Source organism: Microcaecilia unicolor, chromosome 2, assembly GCF_901765095.1.
Source record: "Microcaecilia unicolor chromosome 2, aMicUni1.1, whole genome shotgun sequence".
In the NCBI taxonomy this organism is placed as follows: Eukaryota; Metazoa; Chordata; class Amphibia; order Gymnophiona; family Siphonopidae; genus Microcaecilia; species Microcaecilia unicolor.
Window position 1 is genome coordinate 399,261,643 of NC_044032.1, and position 20,271 is coordinate 399,281,913.

A 20,271-nucleotide genomic window follows, 5' to 3' on the forward strand; every position below is an offset into this window, starting at 1 on the left:
ATGCTGGCTGTTGTTTGGTCTCCCGTCCTCCTTTTTTAATACACAGAATATATTTGGCCTGGGCTTCCAGGATGGTGTTTTTGAACAGCATCCACGCCTGATGTAAATTTTTGACCCTCACAGCCACTCCTCTAAGTTTTTTTTTCACTATTCTTCTCATGTTATCATAGTCTCCTTTTTTAAAGTTAAATGCTATGCAGTGGTTTGGCATCTTGTGAGCCGGTTGTTCTCCGAGTGCAAGCCGGCTTGCTTCTCCTCCCCCCACCCCGTGAGCTGCAGGGTCACAGACTCCCAGCGCAGGCTCACGTGCCCACCCTCAGCTCCCCGATTGCCTTCCTTTCCTTCCTACCGCTGCCCTACCTGTAAACATTTTATTTTAGCTCAAGTTACTAGTAGGCACTGAAAGCAGCAGGCTCAGCTTGCCTCCAGCCTTCCCTTCCCTCTCAGTGTCCTGCCTTCTTCGTTCTGTTGTATTTCCTGTTTCCACGAGGGCGGGACACTGAGAGGGAAGGGAAGACTAGAGGCGAGCCGAGCCTGCTGCTTTCAGTGCCTACTAGTAACTTGAGCTAAAATAAAATGTTTACAGGCAGGGCAGCGATAGGAAGCAAAGGAAGGCAATCGGGGAGCTGAGGGTGGGCACGTGAGCCTGCGCTGGGAGAATTGCTGGAACTGGAGGGGAAGGCAGAGGAGAATTGGACATGGATGGGATGGGAGGGGAAGACAGGGGAGAGAGGAGAGTTGCTGGACCTGGATGGAGGAGAGGGAAGACAGGAAGGAGATACACATGGATGGAGGGGAGGGGAGAGAGGAAAAATGCTGGACATGGATAGAATAGAGGGAAGGGAAGAGGGGAGAAATGTTGGAGGGAAGGAAAGACAGAGGAAGGAGATGCACACAGATGGAGGGGAAGGGAGAGAGGAGAAATGCTGGACATGGATGGAGGGGAGGGCAGAGGAAGTAGGAAGGTTGGACATGAATGGAGGGGAGGGAAGAGGGGAGGAGATGCAAATGGATTTAGGGAAGAGAGGAGAAATTCTGGACATGGAAGGAGGGGAGGGCAGACAGAGGAAAGAGATGCACATGAATGGAGAGGAGGGGAGAGAGTTGAAATGCTGGACATGGATGGAGGGGAGGGAAGAGAGAGGAAGTGAGATGAACATGGATAGAGCAGAGGAGAGAGGAGAAATGCTGGACATGGATCATGGAGGGGGAGATAAAAAAAGCTGGACACGGATGGATGAGAGGGAAGAGAGAGGAAGGAGATGCATATGGATGGAGGGGAGGGAAGAAAGAGGAAGGAGATGTCTTGCGAGGCCGCTCTTATAAGTCTCGGCAGCCATTTTAAAGAAGATGTGGCAGGAGGAGGGTTAGCGCCAGCAGCGGGCAGGAAAGACTGGAGATCTTTCCTGCCCCGAAGAATCCACTAGACCACCAGAGATGCTGCCTTCAGAATTGCGCTGGGAGTGGGACCCTTTGGCTCGGGAGAGCGGGGAGGAGGTCTGTAATAGTGGTGGGGAGGATACTGTAAAAAAAAAAGTTACATTTTTTAAGTGCCGTCAGCTTGTGCATAGGGATCTACACAGAGGAAGTATAATAAGAGAATAACTTTTCATAGGTAGAGGAGTAATTTGTTATAAATCGTAATCAGTGTGTCATTTGGAGGGGCTGGTTATAGGGACACCTAACCCTGTTATTGGTGCAGAGATTTTTTTTTCTCCTGGTAAAGGGCTTCTAAAACAGACACATGTTATGGGAATCAGGTGCTCAACGTTCAGAGTTTCTATTTATTTACTTATTTATGACAATTTATCCCACATTAAACATGAATTAGATTGGAACCTGAGAGCATTTAAAAAAAAATCCCGGACAGAGTAATGCACTGCCCCCCCCCCCCCCCAGGCTCTCTCCCTGGGTACAGCCAGCTCTGCAATTTGGGGGGGGGGGGGGGCGCACAGAGGTGGACCGGGGAGAGAGCCTGTTGTTAAAAATTTACCAGCACACCTCTGGCTCTGTGCCTTCAGTATTCCCAGCTCCTGTTAATCTGGGGAACAGAAGACCTGAATTGGGAACTGAACCTAGGCCTTCTGCATTGTGAACATTTGGGCACTCATATGGACTGATTTAAAATGAAAAGTAGATTGTTAGAGTAGATATTACCAAATTATAGTCTTTCCTGCTCCCATGGCTTTGTTTCTCTGGCAGATTCTGTTTGCTTCTGCTATCACCTTTGCAACACGAGTCACAGTATGAGCTGTCTGCACACAAAAACAAATGTTTGTTTACATCTAGAATATTCAGGAATCAAATAATAAAATATTATATTGCTCTGTTTTTAGTAAAATGTTTTTTTCATAGTTCACACACAAGTGTGTCCCACATATTGACTCCACTCCCATATAACATATCCATTCTTTTCCTTGTGCTCTGCAAGTTAAACCAAGAACATTCTCGATATTGTATAGTTGAGAGAAATCAAGCACTTAGATGTGTAAAACAGCATAAGATCTAACAAAGGAATGGAGTACAGCCTTAGAGAAACAGACAAAAATAGAACTGGATTTAAAGGTTAAATTTTTATATTAAAAGCAAAGTAATGTTTAAGCCTCAAAATGCTAGAGGGCCACAGATGAAACAATGAGGGGAAGCCAGGGCATGGAGGAGGCTGCTTTATTTGAGGACTCAACATGGCATGTGTTTCAGCGAATGCATGCATCAAGGATCAGAACGCTGTTAGGACAATGAATTTCTTCCAGTATAGGTTCCACAATCACAATGGTAAAAAGTCAATACACCCTATGGAAGCACCTATACTCCAGAATAGAGGCTGTTTAGTCCTTGAGACTTTCTTCCCCCTCTTCCTACTACTACTACTACTTAACATTTCTAGTGCGCTGCTAGGGTTACGCAGCGCTGTACAAATTAATAATTAAGGACGGTCCCTGCTCAGAAGAGCTTACAATCTAAAGGACGAAATGTCAAGTTGGGGTAGTCTAGATTTCCTGATTAGAGGTGTTGTGATTAGGTGCCGAAAGCGACATTGAAGAGGTGGGTTTTGAGCAATGATTTGAAGATGGGTAGGGAGGGGGCCTGGCGTATGGGCTCAGGGAGTTTGTTCCAAGCATGGGGTGAGGCGAGGCAGAAAGGGTGGAGCCTAGAGTTGGCAGTGGTGGAGAAAGGTACCGAAAGGAGGGATTTGTCTTGAGAGCGGAGGTTACGGGTAGGGACGTAAGAGGAGATGAGGGTAGAGAGGTAAGGAGGGGCTGCAGATCGAGTGCATTTGTAGGTTAGTAGGAGAAGCTTGAACTGTATGCGGTATCTGATCGGAAGCCAGTGAAGTGACTTGAGGAGAGGGGTGACATGAGTATATCGGTCAAGCGGAAGATAAGACGTGTGGCAGAGTTCTGGATGGACTGAAGGGGGGATAGATGGCTAAGTGGGAGGCCGGTGAGGAGTAGGTTGCAGTAGTCAAGGCGAGAGGTAATGAGAGAGTGGATGAGAGTTCGGGTGGTGTGCTCAGAGAGGAAGGGGCAAATTTTGTTAATGTTGTAGAGGAAGAAGCGACAGGTCTTGGATATCTGCTGGATATGCACAGAGAAGGAGAGGGAGGAGTCGAAGATGACACCGAGGTTGCGGGCGGATGAGACAGGGATGATGAGGGTGTTATCAACTGAGATAGAGAGTCAAGGGAGAGGAGAAGTGGGTTTGGGTGGGAAAACAATAAGTTCAGTCTTGGCCATGTTCAGTTTCAGGTGGCGGTTGGACATCCAGGCTTCAATGTCGGATAAGCAGGCCGATACTTTGGCCTGGGTTTCCGCAGTGATGTCTGGTGTGGAGAGATACAGCTGGGTGTCATCAGCATAAAGATGATAGTGGAAACCATGAGATGAGGTCAGGGAGCCTAAGGAAGAGGTGTAGATTGAAAAAAGGAGGGGCCCAAGGACAGATCCCTGAGGAACTCCAACAGAGAGCGGGATAGGGGAGGAGGACGAACCATGAGAGTGTACTCTGAAGGTACGATGGGAGAGATAAGAGGAGAACCAGGAGAGGACAGAGCCCTGGAATCCAAAGGAGGACAGGCTCTCAGGCTCCATCTATTCCTTGTGGATGCCTATAGGAAGCCATAGCACTAATGTTGCTTCCTCCATATCCTGGCTCTGCCTCCTTGTTTCATCTGTGGCCCTCTACACTATTATTGCTCCACGTTCTTCCATGTTGCTATTTCCCTCTGATCTGCTTGCTTTCCAAAATGTTTTGGGGGCAATTCTGCAACTGAGTGCCTCTATTTAGGCACCTTCACCATGTGTGGTAGGAGCCTATTCCTTAACAGGATCTGGGTGCCCAGGTTTCATTAAAGAATACTAATGTGAGCCAGATTCTATATATGGCATTCATAAATAGGCACCGGAAAAGATTGACACAAAGCGTGATTCTATAAAGGCCACACGCCCTTTATAGAATCACTTTGGGCGCCAGATTTATGCCTGTTGAAAACTGGTGTAAGTGCTGGTGCCCAAATTGGGTGTGCTGACTCACTATTCTTTAACAAGGTGTGCCTCATTTCAGAACACCCCTGACACACCCATACCCCTCCCGTGACAACACCCCATTTTGAGTTGCATGCAGTGGAATTTGGGTGCAGGGGCGTAGCCATACAACAAATTTTGGGTGGGCCTAGGCAAGAAGTGGGTGGGCACCAAGCATTCTCCCCCACCACCACCTAAAAAATATCTCAGCTGGCGGGAAAACGCTTCTTTCCAGCCTGGCAGTCTGCAGCAGGCATGCATTGAAAACTGAGCATGTGTAGGTGCTGGTGTCATGGAGAGTAGCATTTTTGTTACTATCGGGGAAATCTTCAGCTGGCAGAGCTTGGGATCCCCACCAGCTACCACTAAATGTGTGCTACTTTTGGGTGGGCCTGAGTTCTAATTGGGTGGGCTGGGCCCACCTGTGGCTATGCCACTGTTTGGGTGCCAACCATTATAGAATAGCATGCAGCCAGATGTGTGCATGAATCCTAATTGGTGCCAATTAAAGTCAATAATTGGTTATTAGCCTCCAATTATTGTTCATTAACTGTTCATTAGCCAATTAGGTTGAGCAGGCATTTCAGGATCGTGCCTAAATTTAGACACCCAAATCTGCTCACCATACATAGAATCCGGGAAGGTGATATTTCACTTTTACATGCCTTACTGAATAGTGCTTAGGTATGCTGCTAACACTTTCACGGGTGGCCTAGTGGTGTGGAGGAGTGGTCTGGTGGTTAGTGCAGCAGATCCTGATGAACTGGGTTTGTATTCCCTGACTGCAGCACCTTGTGACTCTGGGCAAGTCACTTAACCCTCCATTGCTCCAGGTACAAAATAAGTACCTGAATATATGTAAACTGCTTTTGTATGTAGTTGCAAAAACCTCAGAAAGGCTATATCAAGTCCCATTTCCCTTTCCCTTTTTGAGATTCTACATGGAATGTTGCTATTATTGGAGATTCTAGATGGAATGTTGCTACTACTGGAGATTCTGTTGCTACTATTGGAGATTCTGCATGGAATGTTGCTATTCCACTAGGAACATTCCATGTAGAAGCCTGCCCTTGCAGATCAGCAACGCGGCTGCACAGGCTTCTGTTTCTGTGAGTGTGACGTACGTGCAGGATGTCAGACTCACAGAAACAGAAGCCTGTGCGGCCGCATTGCTGATATGCAAGGGCAGGCTTCTACATGGAATGTTGCTAGTGGAGGAGTAGCCTAGTAGTTAGTGCAGTGGACTTTGATCCTAGGGAACTAAGTTCAATTCCCACTGCAGCTCCTTGTGATTCTGGGCAAGTCACTTAACCCTCCATTGCCCCTGGTACAAAATAAGTACCTGTATATAATATGTAAATCTCTTTGATTATAACCACAGAAAGGTGATATATCAAGTCCCATCCCTAAGTGTATACTTACATGCATAGGTGCTAGTATTCTAGACATGTACACATATAAGGGAGCATAATTGTGGGCACCTGGATTATAGAATTGTCCTTTTTCAGGGGGAATTCTATATATGGGGCAGTTGCATGCCCAAGTTGTGTGCAACTTAATTGATCAACAAGCCCTTAACTAGCAATAATTGGACACTAACAACCTATTATTGCAGTTAATTGGCATCAATTAGAATTTGCGAATGCAACTGGTTATCTGCTATTCTGTAAGGCTCGAGGCCTAACTCTTTTAGCGCGTATCTGAAAAAGGGCATGGCCAGGGGCATGCCAGGGCATTCTGAAAATTTGTGCTTGGAATTACTGAATTTGGCCTAAGCATGACTAATCTGGGCACAGGCATTTACACTTGGTTTCTGCAGGTGCAAGTTTAGCACAGAAATGTTAGGCATGGGATCTGCGCCTACGTGCGGTTCTATAAAGAGCATGTGCCTGCGCTTTGTGCTGGATTTTATCGATGCCCAAGTTTCAGCACCATTTATAGAATTTCCTCCCTTTATATGTAATGTAAAATAAAACAGGAGTACATTAAAGGAGCATTGAACCTCCTGATTAAGGCTTCTGCATCCAAGGAGCGCACTAAATGTTACTCCTTGACAATATACTCCGGTATCTACGCAATATTAATTAGCTTACCTTCCTCCTGCCAGTTTCTTTGATCAATGTGTCACATAGGAGAGAGTCTCATATAAACACCCAAAGAGGAAGCACTAACCTAATTCATTTTCAGTTTTCTTTTTTGATGTTTTCTTTTATTTCCCCAATTTTCAGGTGTTTTGTTTGGCTCATTTCATAGACTCATTTTTAATGCATGCACTGTATGTGCAATACAAATTTCTAACATGCACAAATCTATAGTACTTTTATGAATTTATAGGCTTACATATGTACAGTTGAATTTCTGTGCGCTAAAATTCTTAAGGCGTCTACATGAACCAAGTGAATGCTAACAAATGCACATCCCCATAGGTTAGGTAGCAATTGGTGTAGTAAGAATGCCTGGAATTATAACACAGGTGAGCCACACAAACCATCTGACAGAGAAGGGGCACGAACACTGCACAATAAAGCACACTGAGAACTAGGCAGCACTGGATACGCTGCACAAACCTTAAGATCCTGGAACGGAATTGCCCCCTTATCCTTCTTCCCTTCCTCTTTCCCTGGCCTTCAAGTCTCTGCCCAACTAATTCAGAGATTAGGAAGGTCTGAGCAAATCCATGTTATCTCTATTTGACTTTTAGTAGCAGATTGCTCTCCTTCATTTCCAGAAGTGACACAATATTGTCTGGTCTGAGTCTTCATTATTGTCTCGTGCAGGTATGAGGTTACTAAAGTGAAACTGTACCCATGAAGAATACAAAGTGGGTAAATAACTAAAGATGCACAGTATGTAAGCTTATCAATGCTATATCTGTCTCTGTCTGTATATATCTATCTATTTATAGATAGATAGATCCCTATTTATTTATTTGGATTTTGCTTACATCTTTTTCAGTAGAAACTCAAGGTGAGTTATATTCAGATACACTGGGTATTTCCCTGTCCCTTGTGGACTCACAATCTAAGTTTGTACCTGAGGCAATGCAGCAGTGGTGTGCTGGAGCAGGCTCTCGAGAGCTGTTTGTTAAGTTTTTAAGAATTTTGGGAGCCGGTTCTCCATGGCTACTTTAACAAATAGATCCCAAAATGTGGGCTTGGGCCCCTCCTGAATTCTCTTTTACTTTGCTGGCGAGAGAGAGCCCCCTATTAACAATTTACCAGCACACCCCTGCGCAGGGTTAAAGTGACTTGCCCAAGATGATAAGGAACAGCAGTGGGATTTAAACCAGGTGCTCTAACCACTCCTCCTTCACTTGATAATATTGGAACACAGACAGTACTTACCATAGACGTGAAACATGCTTGGGGTCTTGATTCCATGCAGCAGGTCTCATGCATCTTTATGAAAGCGCTCACTATCTGAGCTATGGTTTCAGATGGAAATATCTGTAGTCGCCTTGAAAATTCATACAGGTGGCTAGTGATATGACAGGTACAACAAAAGAAAAGATTAACAATTGGTGTCACTGGATTACACAGTAAGTGACTGCAGACTTTTATTATGTGTGATTGCAATTACCCCAATATTGACTGGGTAAATGTAACGGACATGCAAGGGAGGTAAAATTCCTTGATGAAATCAAGCATTGCTTTATGGAGCAACTGGTTCAAGAAACAAGTGGAGGAGTGGCCTAGTGGTTAGGGTGGTGGCCTAGTGGTTAGGGTGGTGGATACTCGAGGTACGGTCGCACCATGGAGTGATACAACGGCAGAATAATATCCTTATTTTTGCTCTCAATCTCAGTGTTCTCAGTGGAGGAGTGGCCTAGTGGTTAGGGTGGTGGACTTTGATCCTGGGGAACTGAGGACCTGAGTTCAATTCCCACTTCAGGCACAGGCAGCTCCTTCTGACTCTGGGCAAGTCACTTAACCCTCCATTGCCCCATGTAAGCTGCATTGAGCCTGCCATGAGTGGGAAAGCACAGGGTACAAATGTAACAAAAAAAAAATCCTTTTCCTAATGATACCCAACATTCTATTTCCTTTCCTAGCCGCAGCAGCACATTGAGGAGAAGTTTTCAACGTATCATCTACGACGACACCTAGATACCTTTCTCGATCAGTGACTCCCAATGCTGAACCTTGCATGACGTATTTATAGTTTGGGTTCCTCTTTCCCATCTGCATCACTTTGCACTTGTTCACATTAAACGTCATCTGCCATTTAGACGCCCAGTCTCCCAGTCTCGTAATGTCCTCTTGTAGTTTTTTACAATCTTCTTGCGATTTGACTACTTTGAATAACTTTGTGTCATCAGCAAATTTGATTACCTATCTAGTTACCCCCATTTCTAGGTCATTTATTAATATGTTAAAAAGCAGAGGTCCCAGCACCGATCCCTGAGGGTCCCCGCTAACTACCCTTCTCCACTGCGAATATTGACCTTTTAATCCTACGCTCTGTTTCCTATCTTTCAACCAGTTTTTAATCCACAGTAAGACACTACCTCAGATCCTTCAGCAAATAGAAGAAGGATCTGACTGAAAATAATATGAAACAGCATAAGGAATAGCAACTTAAATCCAAAGAAGTGATAAGGAAGGGAATGAGAGACTGAAAAGAAGATAGCACTGGAGGAAAAAACACATAGTGAAAACTTGAGATTCTGCTTTACTGCTTATAAGGAGAAGTGCCGTCTGGAAAGTGCTGAGTTTCCCTACCCTGACTGCAGCCTATTGAGATGAAATGTGGCCATGTAGGGTGTTCTGTTTTGAATAAAATTGCACTTTTTCTACATCCACTGGTCTGAGATTCTGCTTTACTGATGATAAGGAGGAGTGTTGCTTCCTTGTCTGGGAAGTGCTGAGGTTCCCTACCCTTGTCTCAGCCTGTTGAGACAAAAAGTTCAATTTTCGAATAAAATTGCACTTTTTCTACATCCACTGGTCTGCTCTGTGCTGGTTTCTACTGTGACTGTCTGCAGATCATCGCCTCTCTGTTTCTTCATTAATCTATGAAATTCATTGCGAGAGAATGTGGTAAAAGCAGTTAGCTTAGCAGGGTTTAAAAAATGTTTGGATAATCTTCTAGAAGAAAAGTTCATAAGCCATTATTAAGATGGACTTGGGAACTCTCCCGTCGCACGATTCCTATATGTGGTCCTACCACATGAACCTTACCCTATCACAACTTCACCTTGTATTTGTTTAAACCGGAGTGTGCAACTGCTCTCTGGCACTATGTAAGTCACATCGAACCTACAAAGAGGTGGGAAAATGTGGGATACAAATATAATACCAAAGTATCAAATGCAACGAAATGGAACACTCCGCTATAATTTGTCAATGCAACAAAGCTATGGGTAGCGGGTCTAATCTCACAGAGTGTGGGATGTGAAATAATATATGGGAGAAGGGAAGAGACCTCAGACAGGTGAAATTCCAGCACAACTGCTGGCTATACTTCTGTTAGAGCTGTCACCGTGAATCAATCATTGGTCTCAAACCCCACCTCCTCCCTTCATGTGGACATATACTTTTTTATGAATAATTTTTATAAGGTATGCTGTGTCAACTGTGAGTCACACAACTTAAAGGATAGTAAAAAACCACTTAGCTCATTGCAGCTTCGGTAATGGGGTTCCCCACCCAACAGATCCGTTTTGCCAGAGGGGCTTCTTCAGGGGAAAGCGAACACCCAATTTAGCCGCAATGCTGAAGCGGCAATGTAGCAATCATTCAATCAGACAGACTCCACATTCGAAGCCCGACTTCGAATGTGGAGTCTGTCTAATTGAATGATTGCTACTTATTGGGTAACAGCACCTGCTATGCAGAGAAGTCCTGCTAATTGGGCTCATGCAAGGTTTTCCAGCAGCAGCATCCAGATAATCAACTGAAAATCCCTACAGATTGTCCTGGCACTATCTGGATAGCACCAGCACCAGTGGCATAGTTATAGGGGACTATGGGGGCCTGGGCTCCCCCAAATTAGCTCTGGGGCCCCAGGTTTGACCGGCAGGGGTCCCTGACCCCAACCCCTGCCAGCTGAAGCGTTTACCTGTTCCGCACTGGTCTCACATTTGCCTCCTCTCCTGTTTCCAGTTGCACCATGCATGCCCTTGTTTTAATGGAACTGAGCGTGCAGTGCACGACGCACTAAAAACAGGAGAGGAAGCAAGTGCGAGGCCAGCGCGGGACAGATAAACGCTTCAGCTGGCAGGGATTGGGGACCACCACCAGCAAAGGTACCTTGCGGTGGTGGCTTGGATGAAAACTCCCACTCTACATATACCTGCACAAATTGTGAATGTAGTTAATATGACCATGCAGCAGCAACAACCCCTGCCCTCCCAGATGTTCTTCCACAACCTGTTTCCAAACCCCTGACATCCTTTATAAAGTTCCCCACTCCAAAGAATTCCCTGGCTCTCAATGAGGGACCCTGGTTGCCCATGCCCTATCAGTGGTCCAGGATCATAATGGCAGCTCTGACCCCTAATGGTAGTCTCATGGTACTACCATTAAAGTTCAAGTTTGGGTTAGGGCCACCATTTTGACCCCAGCCTGCCAATGGGGCAGAAGCAACTGAGGATCACTCCTATTCCCCACTAGACACCAGGGACACTCAGTAAGAGCTGGAGGTGTGGCAGGAGTAGAGGATTTGGGAGCATAAGGTTGACTTTATAAATGATGTTGGAGACCCAGAGGGTCCAAGTGAAGGGAGGAACTTTATTAAAGATATTGCGGGTCTGGGGGGAGGTGGGAGGATTTGGAAACATGTCTGTGGCAGTGTAGGGATGTTGCTGCTACACCAGGCAAGTTAAGTGCATTGCCAATAGCATGGCTGCAGCTGCGCTATCACCCTTGCACTTAACCTGTAGTAAATGTCTGCTCCATGCAGTAACTGGATGAGTAGATACTGGCCATGTTCCCAACATTTACCTCAGATGTTTTGCCCTTTCTACACTTTATTTTTTTCCTTTAACACACAGTAAGTTCAAAAATGTACAACCCTTACATAGTAGAATAGTAAGTGAAGGCAGAAAAAGACTTGTACGGTCCATCCAGTCTGCCCAACCAGATAAACTCATATGTGCTGCTTTATATGAATACCTGACCTTGATTTGTTTCTGCCATTCTCAGGGCACAGACCGTAGAAGTTTGCCCACCACTAGCCCCGCCTCCCACCACTGGCTCTGCCACCCGATCTCCGCTAAGCTTCTGAGGATCCATTCCTTCTGAACAGGATTCCTTATGTTTATCCCACATTTTTTGAATTTGATTACTGTTTTCATCTCCACCACCTCCCTCGGGAGGGCATTCCAAGTATGCACCACTCTCTCCATGAAAAAATACTTTCTTACATTTTTCTTGAGTCTGCCCCCCTTCAACCTCATTTCATGTCCTCTAGTTCTACAGCCTTCCCGTCCCCGGAAAAGGTTCGTTTGCTTATTGATTCCTTTCAAATATTTGAACGTCTGTATCATATCACCCCTGTTTCTCCTTTCCTCCAGGGTATACATGTTCAGGTCCGCAAGCCTCTCCTCATACGTCTTGTAATGCAAATCCCATACCATTTTTGTAGCTTTTCTTTGCACCACTTCAATTCTTTTTACATCCTTAGCAAGATACGGCCTCCAAAACTGAACACAATACTCCAGATGGGGCCTCACCAACAACTTGTACAGGGCTGGTCACCACCTCTCTCTTTGTAGCCTAGCAACCTTCTGGCTACGGCCACCGCCTTGTCACACTGTTTTGTCGCCTTCAGATCCTTTCTTCACTAAACATATCCCCTGTTCTAATATTTTTCTACAAAAGCTTCAGTTCAAGCTGTTCAGTTTCAAAGCACACTTACATTTCGACAAAGGAGTGGCGATCCGCAATGTAGAAAAGACAGCGCTCCTCAAGACCATCACTGGGTCCTAGTGCTGGCAGCTGCACAGAAGGGCCATGCCGCAGTTCCTTAAAGCAGTTCCATCTTTCCACATTCAGTTTTCCACAGCATGCAGCCGCTTTGCTGTTTTTTAGCTTTGATATCTCATCTTTACACACTTTTGCCAGAAACATGCTGCTCTGTTAAAACAATGAAAGAACATTAGGGAGCTAAACAATTGAGTTCCCCCAAAATTTGAGTGTAAATTCTTAATAAAAAAAAAAATGAAATCTGTGCCAAATGTTTTTAGTTATTCACTTGTGAGGGACAGACATAAAGCATATCTAGTTTTCAGTTTTCATGGATTATTCTGGAACTTGTTTGATCATTATCTGTTCACTGCATACTTTGATCTTCTGGAAACTTCCATTGAGTTTACCAACATATTTTTAAAGATAGTTTAGTCATCATTTGAAGTATAATCGTACAATTCACCTTTTTGTTAAAAATTTCAAAATTATACATACATGCAATATGAAAAGACATTGCACCACCTTAAAGGAATACATAAAGAAAAAGAAACCATCAATAAGCAACCATCAGTGCATTCTAGTCCACATCAAGAAAACCCTACTGTCATTTTTAACAAGAAAAAAAACTAAGGGGCCCTTTTATTAAGCAGCTGGGCTTTCAAAATACCTTTAAAAAAAACATCCATCTGCTAAAAACGTCCGGAGCTAGCGGATATATTCAAAAAATATTTCCTCAGACTGTTACCCAACAGTAATCGGGCAGCACCGCGCACTACCCAGTTACCTCCGGGTTAGGGCGGGAGCCCTTACTGCCACCTCAATGGGTGATGGTTACTGCTTTCCCCCGCATGGCCACATGGTAAGAGCAATATTACTGCACGGCCATGTCTTTTTTCGGCCTTCTCACCCACTGCAGTAAAAAGGGCCTCAGCACACGGCAAAAATGGCCCCCACTACTAGGGTGGGGCCCTTTTTACTGCAGCTTAATAAAATATTCAATCATTCTGACTTCAAAGGTCTTACGTTCTTGTATGGTTTTAAAGTTGCCTTTCAGGATTCTCACTGTGAAGTCACTGGTACAGTGTCCTGGTCCTGTAAAATGTTGACCAACAGGCGTGGGAACCCTGCTGGCACCAGTATTGTTCATAAACATAAACAGCCCAGTGACTTCACAGTGAGAATCCTGAAAGGCAACTTTAAAACCATACAAGAACGTAAGACCTTTGAAGTCAGAATGATTGAATATTTTAACACCCAACAGAAAGGACTTAACAAGGATCTGGGGTTCCTAGCCCATTATAAACCATAAAGCTGTATGTCTCTGATGATCACCCTCCCCTCTCCTATCCACACCCATCCTGTTAGAATATCAATGATATGCTTTGATGTCCCCATACATACTTCCTACCCACCCCCCTCCTCCCACCCTGTCAGACTGTCATAGTAATGCTTGAATGTTTTCACTTATATACACTGTCAGCTAGCACATTTGCTTATTTCCGATCTGAGGAAGAAGGGCAACCTTCGAAAGCTAATCAAGAAATGTATTAAGTTATGTCCAATAAAAAAGGTATCATCTTATTTTCTTTTCCATGTTTTATTTTGTTTGATTTCTATTGATAACCTTAAGAGTGGACTAACACGGCTACCACACTCCTCTAAATAAGCTTGGAAATTTGCACGGTTCATATCGTTTTGCCTCCTCGTGGTGCATTGGGATGCTCATACCACTGTTTGTGCTGCTTTGCTCTTCTCATAGTGTTTTGGGGAGTTCTTGCCACTGTTAGTGCAACTCTTTTCCCTTGTGGTACTTTGGACTGTTTTCCTGTTTATGTCACTATTTATGCTACTTTATTCCGTTCTGTGTCTTGGGGTTTTATTGCATCTGCTGCTCATGCCTGTATGTTTCATAACATTTGAATGAAAGACCTCAACGTTAGAGTCAAAAATAGGCAGACAGACATAATGGCATAAGGTGAGAAACAAAATGGTTTTACTATGAAAAATGATGAATATGACAAAATGGCAAAATAAATGAAATAGCTACACAAAATAAAAAGCTTTTCTGAGCACATTCCTAACACTAATCTGAAGGATTCTTATCCCAGGAATGCACATGGCGGATGCAGCAATGGCAATTTGAAACTGAAGAAATCTGCAAAGATAACAGCATCTGATTGTACTTCATTCCCCTATCACCTCTCTCAGGTTTGCATGTAATTTCTTAACAGTACACACACACTCAGGTTTAACTTCCAGTTCCTGTTTTCTCATACCACATTAACAGGGCAGAACAAGGCATTAGACAGAACAAGGCAGTCACCTAGGGCAGCAGCCTCTGGTGGTACCAAAAAAGGAGCTGTCCTCTGGGGGGCACCAAAGAGCAGCTGCCCTCAAAGCAAAAGAATGGATCTGACAATTTTGCAAAGTCAAAAAAATAGCGGGGTACTTTTACCAGCAAGGATGGTGAGTAGTTTCCAAATAGCCCGAATGCCCAGATTATTGTGGGAGGAGTAATTTTGAGATGGTCATGAGAGCCTGAAAGTTTGAATGGGGGAAGAAAGGGCACATGGCTGAAAGTTTGTCTAGGGTACCAAATCCCCTTGCACTGACCCTGCACACAAGTTTTATTTTAAATTCCGCCTTAATTTTCAGAATGAGTGCAAAATTATTGTTACAGGCAAATGCACAAGCTCTGTGCTAAAAACATAGGTAGTTAAATAGGAGCATTTGAATTCAAACTAAGGGAAACCTACATGGGAAATTCTGAAGCATATTTGTAGCACAAATTACTATCCATAGAGCTGATGTATGTGGCTTGGTAGGTAGAGCTGTCATTTGCACCTTTTGATTGATCACAGCAACAGACAGGTCTGGAACTGGTTGTGACAAATGAGCTTCTGTGTTATTAGCATAGCCACGGGGGGCCTGAGCCCTTCCACTTTTGGCTTGGGTCCCCTCCAGAATTGAAGTACCCTTTGACTGGCTGGCAGGGATGCTCAATCCCTGCCAGCCGATGAGATTCGTGGTCGGAACTGCCCCAGCGCTGTCTCTGCAGGGAAGACATCGGCACGCCTTGCACCTGCTCAATTCGGCAACGAACTGAGCATGTGCGATGAGTGCCAATGTCAGCAGCAAAGGTAAGAAATACAGTGGCAGCAGCTCAGGGGGGAAAAAAATTGCTCCCTCCCAGTCCACCTCTAGCCCCTCCTAGGCCCCTCAGAAATCCACTGCTGGCTATGCACTTGCTCTGTGCAGAGCTGAAAATCTAAAAAAACACGAAAAGGAAGGCAATATGATTTTTTTTTTAAACTTTTATTTTATTTTTTTGCTTAACGGAATGTTTTATGTCCTGCAGCATTACAGTGGTAATCACTCTGACCCCTCGCTTGGATTACTGTCCCAGTGGGCTAAAGGTGCTTTGGCTTCAGTCACATATAAAGCATACTCTGGTATTTTCCAATGGGTGAATGGCCTGCTGTTTACTGACCGACCTGTTATTAACAGGCATTTACGTAGGCACTAAGCAGAGTTTTCCATCTGTGCTTTGACTAAAGTCCTTTAAAAATTCAATGACGAAGGTGTGTATTTATCACAGAATAGCTGCAAATAAAGTGAGCTCCAATATCCACACTTTTGCAAGCCAAAGATAAAGTTGAAGAAACTGAAGGTAGTGCCATGTGTGCAGTCAGGATGATCATAAGTTCAGAGGTACCACACATGTTGCCTGCTAGGGGGCCATTTTACTAAATTGCATTAAGCATTTACCCCCTCACTCTTTAATCTGTCGTGCAGAAATGTGTGCACAAGTGTTATAGGATACCTACAATTATAGGTGTAACTTAATTGAAAAATTAGCTGCTAATTGACCCTAACAACCAATTATTGGTGAAAAAGGGATCTAATTGGCACTAATTGGCAGTTACATGTGTAACTGCACTTAGACAGTAATCCATAATCTTTCAACACAAATTCTATAGTGTGTGACTGCAAGGGGGTGTGGACATAGGGAGGGGCATGGCAGGGACAGGGGTGTGCCCAGCACTTACACACTAAGGCGCTCGTTTCAAATCACATGGATGTCAAAAAAACAAGGGCCAGATAGGTGTTTTTCTGCCAAATCCACCCAAATTGCCATAATCAAACACAAGCTAGATGTCCAAGTGGGCGAGTCACACAGAAAAGGAGGTCTTGAGAAGGGGTGTTTTGGGGCATGCCATGGGTGGCATTACGGAATGGACGTTTTCTAACAATAACGAATAACAGAGCGATGTCCTGGGGTGGAAATGAAAATGTCCCAATTTAGACCTGCTATAAAAGTGAATAAGGGAAACCACAACTTGTCTTTGGACCCATTAGTGCTTTTGCTGAGTTGGAGAGAGGAGATATGGATTTGGTCACAGTGTGAACGAGAGTAGAGAGTTAGAGAGTGGTTTGCTGTCTTTGCCCCAATCTGAAACCTTTGTAACCCACTTTTCCTGTCTTGCTTCTTCTCTGTTTCATCTCCTAAGCCCCTTTACCACACCTGCCAACCTCCACCCACATCCATCCCTTGCTGTCTCATAGGCCCCTTTCCCCGTTTGCTCTGTTCCTTGCACAAACCCCCACACCTCCCTTCATACCTCATAGACTTGCCTATTAGGAACGCAAAAAGATCATCACGCACACCCCTCAATCTCCACTATCCTAGTTGTAAAGGACTAAAATATAAATCCACATACGCGACCAGCTTCTCATACATCTGCACACAGCTATGGAATGCACTACCGAAGGCCATAAAAACAACGCAAGACCTAACCATTTTCCGAAGGCTCCTGAAAACGGATCTTTTCAAGAAGGCATACCATAAACATCCATTGTAAATACTAAATAATAATATCATACACGACCTATACAAATTGAACTTTTATCGCAAGACTGCTTAACCGCTTTGCTATGAATGATCAAGCACTACCACTTTAAACCTTATGTAGAATAGGGACTCCCTATAGTCGACGACCTAATATATGTTACAATCCAATTTATTACTCAAAAACCTTCATGCAATACTATAATGTCTTCCTCTTCACCATGTATGCATGCACATGGAATATGCATTTACCATGATCTATTCCATATATATTATGTTTCATGCATGTTACCATGTATGTATGCACCTTAAAGAAATACCATTCGTAACCCGGAAATGGCAACCGCCATTACGGCAAATGTAAGCCACATTGAGCCTGCAAATCGGTGGGAAAATGTGGGATACAAATAAATAAATAAATAAATAAATACCCCCATATCTGCTTCTACTGTTTCTCTCCTTGTGCCTTTGTGTTTGTCCACTTCCAGTTTGTCAGTTGTGTGCAGGTGCTGTATTACTGAGTGTTGTGTGCTGTTGCTCAGTGTGTGAGTGTTGTGTTGTGTTCTGGTGCTGCTGGGTGAGTGAGTGCTGTGTGCTGGTGGTAAATCAGTGTCTCACTAGGTGGTGCTGAGCTTTGTAGTAGGTGGAGGTGTGCACAGTGGTGTTAATGGTGTTCGGAGGTTGCACCTGCTGCTGAATGCTGTTGTGCTTCAGACTTTGCTGGATGTGGTTGAGAGTTTGACGGAGAGGGCTAGGAAACAGTATCCCTATCAGAGAATTTTCAGGTCCAGGACCCAGTTCCTGGACCTCAGTGGCCAGGAGTGCCTTACCAGGTACTGCTTTGATAGAGGTGCTTTATAGCAGCCCTATCAACAGCTAGGGCCCCACCTTCAGGCCAGGACATGCAGGAATAATCCTGTGTCATTGCAGCTTAAAGTTACAGCCTTCCTCGCCTTTCTTGCCACTAGTACTTTCAGTCAGTGGTCACACTCACTACAGGCCTCGCCCAGCCCGCCATCTTTAACAGTCTGGCCCAATTCCTTTATGCCTTCCTTACCCACACCTCACAATACATCTCCTTCCCCAACACTGTCCAGGCCCACTAGAATAACCTGACCCAGTCCTATTCCTTGTTGCTTCCCCTCGGTCATAGGGACTATCGACTGCACGCATGTGGCCCTCAGACACCCCCCCCCCCCCAGGTACAGGAGCATACCTTTAAGAATAGGAAATCCTGTCACTCCATGAACATGCAGGTCATGTGTGATGACCAGGGGGAGATAGTGGATATGTATGCTCAGTACTCAGGGTCCTGCCATGTCACTACAGCACTCAGGAATCTATCAACACTTTGACCGAAGGGAAGTCACTGGCGGCTGGATCTACATAAGCAGCACTGGGATTTTCTCCCCTCGTGACTTCCTCCCCCCACCCTCCACAACTGACCAGACCTTGCTACACACACCCATGCCTGTGATTTTTGTTCCACCCCAGGTGTCAGAGGCTACCCCCAGTGAACCTGGCTCATGACCCCCATTATACACCCCCAAAATGAGGCAGAGGAGCACTACAATACAGCCCATAGGACCACCCATCCCATCACAGAAAGGATCTTTAGCCATCTCAAGAATCGCTTTCGATATCTGGACCATTTGGGAGGGGCCTCCTCTACACCCCAGATAAGGTTGCCAAAATCTTCATGACATGCTGCATAACTTTGCTCAGCAAAGAAGACAGCCTCTGCCAGAGCTAACACAGCAGCAGGCAGAACTAGAAGAAGAGGAGGAAGACCTTCCCCTCCCCCCACCCCCGCTTGGCCAGGCACCACACCAGCTGAGGGAGCAAGCATGACAAAGGCTCATACAGACACATTTTCAATGACAGTGCTACATATATTTCTCAATTGATTGTGACAAACCCACAAACACCCCCTTCCTCCTTTCCTCACATCCTCCCCCTCTCCTCCCCAACACCCTTCCCCTGTCTACTACCACTAACACAACCTCCCCAACCCCCTGATATACCTACCCACAACAAACCTACGTACCCATCCTACCCCACTGCCCACCACCACCACCACCACCAGTGGCATACTTAGCTTGCTTGCCATCAGGGGCGAGTCACCGCTGTGCTCCCCCCAAGGTGCATCAAACCCCCAACCCCACCCTACTCCCCCGAGGTACATCACCCCACCCCCTGCCTATTAGCAAGGGGTGTACAGAGCAGTCGTATGGCTGTCAGCTCTGCTGGTTCCCTGCCCCAGAACAGGAAGTAACATCAGAGGAATAGGGGACTGGTGGAGCTGACAGCTGCATGATTGCTCTGTGTACTCCATTTCTGCCTGTATCCAGGTCAGACTGCCCCCAGTGCCCTGTCCTTGGTATACTACTGACCACCACCACAGTGATGTACCTCACAGAACACTCTCTGGCCCTCATGCCCTCAACCACCCCCCACCCCCGACCCTGCTTGTGGCCAGCCCTCCTGCCATTCCCTCCGGCCTCAGTGGAAGGTTCATCCCTCTGTGGTGGTGAGGCAGTGTCCGACCCCTGCCTGTGGAGTCCTCACTGATGTCAGAGATGTCAACGCAGCCAGCTGTTTCAGCTGTCACAGCAATATTTGACTACCTAATAAAGCTTGCCCCCCTTCCGCTGCTAGTCACCACACCTAGTACTGCATTGTAGGCCAGCCATGTGGTCCCAGCCTTGCTCTGTGACACACTTGACCTTTCACCTGTGGTCACAAGGCATTCACACTTGGCTGATGATCCCATGTTGCTTGATGCAGTGGCAGTTGGCAGGGCACCCTGGCTGGGAGATGCTCTGCTGGTCCCCTGGTGGCAGGTGGGGGGCAGGGGCCTGCTAGGTAGGCCAGGTGGTGGTCTGGCCCTTCTGGTTTGCCTGCAAGTCCCACCAGAGACCCACAAACTGAATCAAAAGAATGTCCCAAGATTCTCAAGAGTCCTGCTGCATCTTCTGCAGCACCTACA

At 45.4% G+C, this 20,271-nt stretch overlaps 1 protein-coding gene across 1 annotated transcript in view; it reads right to left on the bottom strand.

Annotated features, from left to right (window-relative positions):
* Positions 1 to 20,271, bottom strand: part of LOC115462504 (vitamin D-binding protein-like) — a 91,073-nt gene that overhangs the window by 30,772 nt on the left and 40,030 nt on the right. The window contains exons 4-6 of the mRNA XM_030192498.1: positions 12,384 to 12,601; positions 7,868 to 8,000; positions 2,158 to 2,255 (exon numbers count right to left, since the gene is read on the bottom strand). Of these exons, the coding sequence (XP_030048358.1) occupies positions 2,158 to 2,255; positions 7,868 to 8,000; positions 12,384 to 12,601 (449 nt within the window). The remainder of the gene's footprint in view (positions 1 to 2,157; positions 2,256 to 7,867; positions 8,001 to 12,383; positions 12,602 to 20,271) is intronic.